Raw genomic sequence first — 9,403 nt, forward strand, 5'->3', positions numbered from 1 at the left:
TGTGTACACATAAAAGTAGAAATTAAGTTACTTTTTGGTCATAAATGATCAGGTGGCCGCAAGCCAAACTTTTTAAACTAGTGATTTGTAAATTAACGCAACTTCAAATTATAACTTACAACAAATGAATAAAAAAAAAGTTTACTGCCCTCCCCCCCCCCTCTTCGCTCTTGCTCTGTCCTGCAAGAGAACGTCATAATTCGTCATTGCTATCACTTAAGATTTTGATGTTCAAACTGTTTTTTTTTTGTTTCTTTCAGGATACTGTATTTTCAGTGTGCTTTAATACAAATACAATGTACAAATAATAGTTAATCCATTTCAGGTTTATATTTTCGTACCGCTCTCATGGTGTGAAGATTCACTGAATAATACTCGCTCGTTTCGAAGTGCGATTTTCATATTTCGCTTGGAGTCAAGAAAATTCAATTTTAAGTATTTCCAGTCTTAAGTCACTACATGGTGTTGGGGATGGCAATGGACACCGTCTCCAACTGCCTTGTCTTTTTTTTCCATAGCTCTGTAATTTGACCTCTCTTACAATGATAGTACAAAATGAAATAAATTCAATCATGGATTTGCTAACAGGAGCCGCGGTGGGCGTCTGGCTGCCACGCGGGAGACCCAGGTTTGATTCCCGGGGTGGGTGTGCAAATTTCTAAGGTCGGAATTTTTCCGGCGTTGTCCCCGCATAAAGCACTCTGGAGCTCACCCAGCCTCAAATCAATGGGTACCTGAGGGCAACCCTAGGGGATAAAAGTGGCAGGAGCCTGCTGCTGATCACATCAACTCCAAAATGGCCGAGATCGAGAATATGTGGGGCAATAACCCCCTCCTCTAAATGTGCCTTCGTGGCACGGTACTGTATGAACGACGAACTTTACTTTACAATGGATTTGCTAACTCTCACACAGCGTTATATTCTCAGCACGTTAACGTTTCCCTAATCTCTATCAAATCTATCTTCCGCATAGAAATTCTAGAACATGTGCAACTAAGAGGCTATTCTGTATAATAACCAAGTTCACGGCCGTAATACCACGCCCAGAACTTCCTACAATTCAAAAAATTCTCCTGTCTCCAGCGTGTGGATGGAGGCAAAGAGAAGGTCATTACCTCTTTCAATGCCGTTTGTCTGGTGAACAGGTATATAAGTGCTTGTGCCAGCTGGAATCATTACTTCAGTTCATTTCAGGAACGCAGAAGACAATTTACTCACTAGCCATGAAGGTAAGAAACATATTGAGTATACTTTGCCACTCCAGTAACAATTACGTAGAAGTTCTTTACTAGTACCATACCTTCACTGGAGCTACAAATTCTTACACATATTAATTAAAATTTGCAAGTAGAAATTAGATTGATGTGGTTCCATTTTACAGACTTCATTTATCGCACATATAAGAAATAATATAATACATTATAATGAATACTTCACGGTTTGTTTTATTAACATTTACTTTTGACTAATAATATTTATTAAAATATTGAATTCCAAGATGTCAAAATTGAAAGTAATACATTTCACTTATGGCGACATTTCTAATTCAAAATAACTCAAAATTCAACAATTTTTCTATTACTGATATCGCTACTAAGCACGTAATAAGTCTCACTTCATTGTATCCTCCATGCAACATAAGTAGATCGAAAAATACATTTCAGGAACATCTTCAAGTTTAACTCTCCTTCTATAAATAATTCCTCCGAATATTTCCATGTGTTCAGGAACACAAAATTACACATGATAACATATAGTTCTAATATTTCTGACAATGTTAAAGCAGTAATTTAAATCCATTGATCAATCATTGAGGGTTAGTGTGGAACTTGTGACGAAATATTTGAGCAAAGAAAATTAGAGCAAGATAATGATCAAATGATTGATTGAGATGTTGTTTTAAGTCCACTTTATGCACAGAAAAGCTAATCGGGACTGAACCTACAGTTTAAAGTGGGATCCGAACCAATTGTACCTTCACAGGGTAGCGAACCCGGGACCCATTTATTACAAGGAAAAGACGCTACCACTGCGCCATCGGGGAGGCCATAATGATCAAATGAGCTCAACTAGCTGTACTATACGTGTATATGTGTAAAACTGGTACTGAAATCATTGCTATGTTGCATGATACTCAGTATAAATTCACAAAAAGTGCTGTTGTAACATTGTTACTTGCATGCATTAATATTTAAATGCTCTACTTTGGTTGTAGAATAAAATATTGTATTGATATAATGTGTTCTCAATAGAGCTTCTGGCATAAATAACTACGCCATTTTTTCTGTTCACTTTCAGTTCGTGATTGTTCTTCTTGCCGTCGTGGCCGCCGCTTCTGCAGGCGGTTTGATTTCTGCTCTGCCAGGAATCGCCACCTACAGGACCCTTGGTGCTCCACTGGCTGCCCCCCTCGCCGCTCAAGTAGTCGCTCCTTATGCCGCTCAATGGGCTGCTCCTCTCGCCGTTCCTTATGCAGCTCACATTGCCGCTCCTCTCGCCGCTCCCATCGCCGCTCCTCTTGCAGCCCCAATTGCTGCCCCAGTTGCTGGTGCTCCGTAAGTTTACGTTAATATATTTTTCTTTGTATTGTGTGAAATATACAGCGAAATTTATGAAGAGAGCGTTGAGACGTTCCTGTTCTGGAGTTAATTATGATTTATATCTTTTCAAAGTAGAAATAAAAAAAACTCAATCTATCTGAAGCAAATTTACCAATATGCTAAAGTATTTCATTTATGAAAGAAATATACAAGTTTTTATATTTTGCCTCAATACGATAGTTTACTTTGCCGTTCAACTTGGAGGTATATTTCCAATTCTGAGGATATCAAATTATTTTGAGTAACAAGAGATTGTCAGTATTCGCAATTTCTATCAGTGTGAAAGTTGTACTAATACTATGTATTAATTCGTTTTTTTCCAGATACGTAGCTGCCACCAGAGGCGCTGTCCACACTGCTCCCCTTCCAGGACATCTTCTTGGCAGCACTCACATCAACACTGCCCCTGCTCCAGGAACCATTTAAATGGTGAAATTAGCTTTCTGCTGTTGAATTGGAGTTGTAAGACCATCAAATCTTCAGTATGTAAATAAATAAATTATCGAATCGTATCTTTGCTTTTATTCCTTCCTTAAGTGGTACAACAGCCACAGATTGAATTAACCCATGTATTAAGATTTTCCGAGTTTCTGATTTTTCATTAATGAAACACATTAAGGATCACTTCGACTGAATTACATTTTAGTCCTTCTGTAGCACTATACATGTAATGCCATTATTCGATTTTGAGGTGTAGTATCTATATATACACTATGTGTTCCCGAGTCTGTTATTATAAAGCCACAATCCTATTGAATCAGCGGCATATATTTTCTGCATGAAGGAAAATTCTGATTGGCAAAATGTTTTATTGCAAATCCCCTTGATGATATAATTCATTCTTGATGATTATTGCAACAGATGTCGAAGTAATGCTAACCCCCTCACACAAATAGTAGTACGAATTATAGAGAGATTGTAGCAAAATGCGTCACATTTAATTGCGTGAGCAACATTTTGAAGCCTTTTATGCATCGTGTGCGTTAGGTAAGAAATCGATGGGAGCATGCAGTTGGAAACATTGCCTCACGTATACAAAGGATTTGTCAAAAGTTTCCTGCAAACTGTGAACACAAAATTTATGTATCTTTCAATCTGAGACGATAACTACAGGTTTCAAGGTAACATTAACATTAACGCATCTGGAACAAAAACACTTTACGAAAAATGAGCTCTAAGTCCCTTTCAGTACGTATGTGCTTCGTGTGGTTTTTCATAGATTGATTGATTTGCTTAATTGTTTCTACTACCACTGTTGGCTAATTGCTAACATGAAGATGAGTGATGATATAATGAAAGTGATGAAGGAATACTCGCAAACACCCATGTCCGGTAACCCGGTAACCCTGGCGTCGTAGCACGGCATGCTAACCACTCCGCCACGGAAGTCCGCTTGTGGTTTTTCATAAGTTAATGTGTGCAAAGTGTATATTGTGCCAAGCCAGGGAATATTATCCTAGTAATGGTCAATTATGACAGAGAATGTATAAGAAATTTGGCTCTAAATAAGATATTAGACGGGAGGAAGAGTGTCACAAGAAGATATTCGAGGGTGTGTCATACTCTCTTTTAATTTTCCTCAAATGACTACCCAATATGGTATGGTGAAGTTTTAAATTCTCTGAATTTTTGTCACCCATCGTTATCACAAACATGGAATTTGGCATTTTAAGTTCCACACGCCTCCTAAGCTACACAAATTTTTGGAATCTTTCACACACCAAGATGATGACCAAATGATATCCCAATTCTGTCAGTTTCGACACTTAATTTTGAACTTGCACGCAAGTAAAAATGTAGAAAGTAATACAAAAATATATATGCATGTGTTTTTCAATGTACTTATCTGAAAAAATATACTTTTCAGGGTTTATTGACAGAACAAATAGTTTTCTTGATATGGAAATTTTCTCAACTAAAATGTACTTCTCTTCAATGTTGTAAAAAATCTTCTTTTCTAAAATTATAGGAGAGTTTAGGCCAAATTTAAGTTTAGTATAATTGATCCCCTCTTATTTAAAGTTGATTTTAGGGTTTGTCTTTTTAGTGTGTGTGTGTGGGGGGGGTGTTTGTGTGTGTGTGTGTGTCTGTGAGAGAGCGAGGGGGAGAGAGAGAGTATACATATATACACTAAAACTCAAAATTGATAAATATCATAACATGGACAGTGCAAAAAATGCACTAAAATGTGATTGAGTCCAAATGAATCCATTATGTATTTCATTGAATGGTAGTTCAGAAATTCCGAAATTATTTAGAGTGAAGTTACTCGCAAATCTCTGGCTTATCTACAACTTAAGAAAGGAAGCAAAGAAAATAGAAGTATTTTGGGATCGATAATTTATTTATTTACACACTGAATATTTGTTGTTCTTAAAACTGCAATTCAATTACTGCAATTCAATTACAGAGAACAAAAGTAACACTTTAGATAGTTCCTGGAGCAGGGGCAGTGTTGATGTGTGTGCTACCAACAAGATGTCCTGGAAGAGGAGCAGTGTGGACAGCGCCTCTAGTGGCAGCTACGTATCTGGAAATAGTAAATAAATAGATAATTGTAATATAACTTTCATACTTACATCATGACAAAGACCACCGATTTCTATGATCATAATAATAAGGAATGATTAGGAGTGGAAATCATTAATACAACTCTTTACATGATAGGGTCTATTTAAAATTCAATTAAGGAGCTGAGTCAACTGTTGTGTTGAGGCAAAGAATAACATTTTACTTACTGTATTTTAGCATTCTGTTAAGAAGCTTTGGATTGATTAGGTTTCTCTTTTATCCTCCTTGGAAAACACATTTATCAAAATTAACTGTAGAACCGATACCTCATAAGTCTCTCTATAACTGTCGTTGCATATTTCTGTATATTTTCAATATATTATCAATCAAAAATGAACAACACAAACTTACGGAGCACCAGCAACTGGGGCAGCAATTGGAGCTGCAAGAGGAGCGGCGAGAGGAGCAGCCCATTGAGCGGCATAAGGAGCGACTACTTGAGCGGCGATGGGGGCAGCCAGTGGAGCACCAAGGGTCCTGTAGGTGGCGATTCCTGGCAGAGCAGAAATCAAACCGCCTGCAGAAGCGACGGCCACGACGGCAAGGAGAACAATCAAGAACTGAAAGTAAAGAGGAGAAAGAACGTAGTAATAAGTTTTCGAAGCTCTCTTGTATCAGTAGAATATTTAATTATACAAGCATAGCATTTAAATATTAATAAATGCATTCATGGAACAATGTTATATCAGCACTTTGTTTCATTTTACACTGATTAACGTGATACAGTAATACAATTTACTTAAGGTTATGGTATATCGTGTGGAACGTGCAGACTTATTATGATTTCAGTTTAAGTTTTATTGTTTTATACTCGTGTAATACAGTTATTTTGACTCATTGATCATAACCTTCCTTTAAGTTTAATTACTTGAACATTTTGTCTTGAGTTTCTCACGTACTGTCTATAACTGATTGATGAATTTAATTGCAATAACTTGTAATCGAAAATATTACTCGTAATTTCCATTCAATTTGAATGTTGGCAGAAAGTTCAGAACTACATAGTAATGGAAGTACCCATGCAAGTATTCTGGGGTGTTATTTAGAGAGCAAGTTAAAATGCAAGACCTTCAAGAAATCCTGTGTTTCAATATGTTCGTGTTACAGGAAGGAAATGTAAGTGTGTTGCATCTTATTGTGTTCTCAACAGAAAATTGCTCAATTTTGAATTGATCAGAATAAGAAAAATCTCGCTACATATATGTTTTTTATGAGTTCCGGTCATCTAAGTCTGGATCATCTGTATTTCCATAAGTCAGATAATTATCTAAATAAAGGAGGATCGTTTGATATCACGATCCTGCAATAATATGACAAGGAAAGACACATCAGTCTAATTGCTATTGACAAATTATTATTTTTGTAAAATAATTTAAAGCTCCAGTGAAGTCCATAAGTTTTAAGGAATTTCTCTAATTTTTGCCAGTTTAATTTTTTATTATTATTTAGCGTAGCTTTTCTGCTACTTTTGGCTAATCGCGACGATAAGGGTTGATGATGATATGATGAAATTGATGAAATGATGCTCACAAAGAACCCGGGACTTCTGTGATTACTAATCACCAACGGAAGTCTGCAATTTTTTTGCCGAACAAACTATACTCGATATCCTTCTTACCTTCATTGTTGATGAGTAAATTGTCTTCTGTGTTCCTGAAACGAACTAAAGTAACGATCCCAGTTGGCGCAATCATTTATATACCTGTGCGAAAGGCAAACGGCATTGAAAGAGGTAATGACCTTCTCTTTGCTTCCAGGCATCCAGAACACAGGATTTGTTTCGAATAGTAGGAAGTTATGGGCGTGGAGTAACTCGATGAAGTTAGCTATTATACGGAATAGTTAGTCCTTTTTTTTTCACTTGTTCTGGAATTTCAATAAGGATGATGGACGGATATAGATTTTTTTATTATCATGTTAACAGCAACGAATATGTTACATAGCAATGGGAGAAAAATACAAAGTATTTGGAGGAAGTGCCTGTTTCTTACGCTATAGGTATCAACTCCGCATTTGTTTGCAGTAGAAAATTAGAGCACCCTAAACCATCTCAATAGTGCAAATGTGATGTGGATTGGTGCAGGTTCGTTCTCCCAAGGGGATTTATTATATCGATATATATTTAATTCTATAATAATTAGGATGTATAGCGAAAATCTCGTGGTTTGGAATGTGACAGGAAGAGAGGATAGGAGATAACTTTGTGCACTCTTAGTAACTTGCAAAACTGTCAGTTCCAAAGTACCAAGTATCTCCGCTTCCCCTTACACATACATGTCTCAAATCATGTCAGTTGCATCATACCTAAAATTGCAAGGAACTGGTTTTACGGACTTCATTTTTATCCACTAAATTTATCTAATCACAAATTTCCTGAGAGTGTTGTGGTTAATGTTGTTGAGTGTAATCAATAGGTCCAGGATACTTCCTCGATGCTGTAGTGCTTACATCGCCCCATTGTAATCAAAAAGTCAAGCATTCAATACACAGTGGAGGCACATAGCACTTCGGATCTCACTTTGAGCTTTAAGCTTTAAAAAGGTAATTGAAAGTAACCAAAACACACCATGTTCAGTTACCTTTTTTTATTGAAACACCCTGTAGGTCCAAGTTGAATGCACGAAGGGAATATATACCAAACGATACGAGTCATACTTGAAACTTGATACTGTAGATTCAGTCCTAATAGTCTCTCGGAATATAGAATGGAATTATAACAAACAAGGGTTACTCACAGAATTGAAACCATAACAAATTTAGCCGGACCCTGTGGCCGAGTGGTTAGCACATCGCGCTGCGACACCAAGAGTCCCGATTTCGAATCCCGCTCGGGCTTGGTTGTTTGTGAATGTCCATTCATCAATTTCATCATTTCATCACTCATCCCCATCTTCGCAAATTAGCCAAGAGGCACAAATCGCGAAGTAAAATAAACTAAATCAATCAATCAATCATAACAAATTTAATTCACGGTATGGAACTGCCAGATGAGTAAATCCTTGCGAATAAAACTTATAGTGCAGACATATTGAAAACAAGTTAATAATATAGTGATATTATTACAAAAACACAAAACACACGTTAATATCGTATGCTCGTATACTATCATACTTTGTCACATTAGACGATAATCTTAGAGATCCTGGCATATTTTTTTAGGAACACTGGAAATTTATTATTCTTCCACCAAAGCTATGTAGCGTATCGCAATGTGATATTGTTCGGGTCAATGTTCTCAGCCTGTTTTGTATACATGCACATGACAATTAGGTTTTTTACATTTTTTAATTTAATCGTTTAAATATTGGCGATTGTTTTCAGCACGTAATATGCAGAAGAAAGTTTCAAACATGACAGGACTCGAACTCGAGACGTTCCTCTTATGGCAAGAGATGCTGAACATTACGCAAACGCCTTCGCAGTTACCATGCAATATTAATTGAACATTGACCATTGTGTAGTGCTTATAACTATACTTATTCTAATACTACGTTTTGGGAGAGACTTTTCTTGTCTTTAGCTGAACCTGAAATTTGTTATGAAGAGAAAAAATTGTGCTGAAATATGAAGAAAAATATCCGATCTACTGGACAAGCAAACTGAAATTGCCTTCCAAAATCTAGGATTACTGTTTTTCAAATCATGTTTCCACTCCTGGCTTGGTTTAGTTTATCTTTTTTCCTAATTTTATCCATTTGATGAAAACACAGCGTAAGATATTTCTCTGTAAATGTCGGAGGAGAAGAAGAAGAAGAAGAAGAAGAAAAAATAAAATGAAAGAAAAACCTACGAATAGCCACGTTCATATTATGAGCATACGAACCTACATGCATAGTATAGTTATCTTAATAAGACCACGGAAAAAAATGTTACGGATATTGGGAATACATATTGACAAAGGAAGGCCATTAAGTCTGAGCGGAAGAAAAAGCTGGCCACATTATCACAATTGTAAGAAAGACAGTCTATAAAGTTAAAAAAAAAATGATAAATCTGAGTTTATAGTCTAACCCGTTGAAAATAAAACCCGACGTGATACATTCTATATAAAACTTTTTTGTCATTTCATTTGAAATGTCTTGCAAAATGTGTTGTCTAAATAAACATGGCTTCGTACTGTCTCGCCTAGACCTCTACAGTTGTTAACATGTTCAGTAGCAAGTTGAGGTCAATTCTATATCTTGCTTTGCACAACTCTATTTTGCCACTGCTGGTAGCTGTATTAAGCCAG

General features: G+C 36.4%; 2 protein-coding genes across 3 annotated transcripts; one reads left to right on the forward strand and one right to left on the reverse strand.

Moving 5' to 3' along the window:
- Window positions 1-1,190: 1,190 nt before the first annotated feature.
- On the forward strand, window positions 1,191-3,113 carry LOC145987873 (uncharacterized). Of its 2 annotated transcripts, XM_083122654.1 has the most exons (4): window positions 1,191-1,230; window positions 2,300-2,452; window positions 2,489-2,556; window positions 2,925-3,113. In XM_083122654.1, the coding sequence occupies exons 1-4, from the start codon at window positions 1,225-1,227 to the stop codon at window positions 3,025-3,027; spliced, it is 330 nt and encodes a 109-aa protein (XP_082978780.1). In that variant the 5' UTR covers window positions 1,191-1,224; the 3' UTR covers window positions 3,028-3,113. The 2 variants fall into 2 exon arrangements, with proteins under 2 accessions (XP_082978780.1, XP_082978769.1); XM_083122643.1 differs by having other exon boundaries at window positions 2,300-2,556.
- A 1,821-nt stretch (window positions 3,114-4,934) lies between these two features.
- On the reverse strand, window positions 4,935-6,796 carry LOC145985482 (uncharacterized). Its single transcript, XM_083119553.1, has 3 exons — window positions 6,791-6,796; window positions 5,524-5,732; window positions 4,935-5,131 (listed from the first exon to the last, which is right to left on the reverse strand). The coding sequence occupies exons 1-3, from the start codon at window positions 6,794-6,796 to the stop codon at window positions 5,029-5,031; spliced, it is 318 nt and encodes a 105-aa protein (XP_082975679.1). The 3' UTR covers window positions 4,935-5,028.
- Window positions 6,797-9,403: the final 2,607 nt, after the last annotated feature.

The sequence above is a fragment of the Lepisma saccharinum genome, chromosome 1, assembly GCF_977018435.1.
Source record: "Lepisma saccharinum chromosome 1, izLepSacc3.1, whole genome shotgun sequence".
NCBI classification, from domain to species: Eukaryota; Metazoa; Arthropoda; class Insecta; order Zygentoma; family Lepismatidae; genus Lepisma; species Lepisma saccharinum.

Excerpts from the sequence above, each read along its gene's own strand:
- LOC145987873 (XM_083122643.1), top strand. Across the intron at positions 2,557-2,924 it reads GCCCCAGTTGCTGGTGCTCC|ATACGTAGCTGCCACCAGAG; the intron begins GTAAGTTTACGT and ends GTTTTTTTCCAG.
- LOC145985482 (XM_083119553.1), bottom strand. Across the intron at positions 5,132-5,523 it reads GCCCCAGTTGCTGGTGCTCC|ATACGTAGCTGCCACTAGAG; the intron begins GTAAGTTTGTGT and ends TACTATTTCCAG.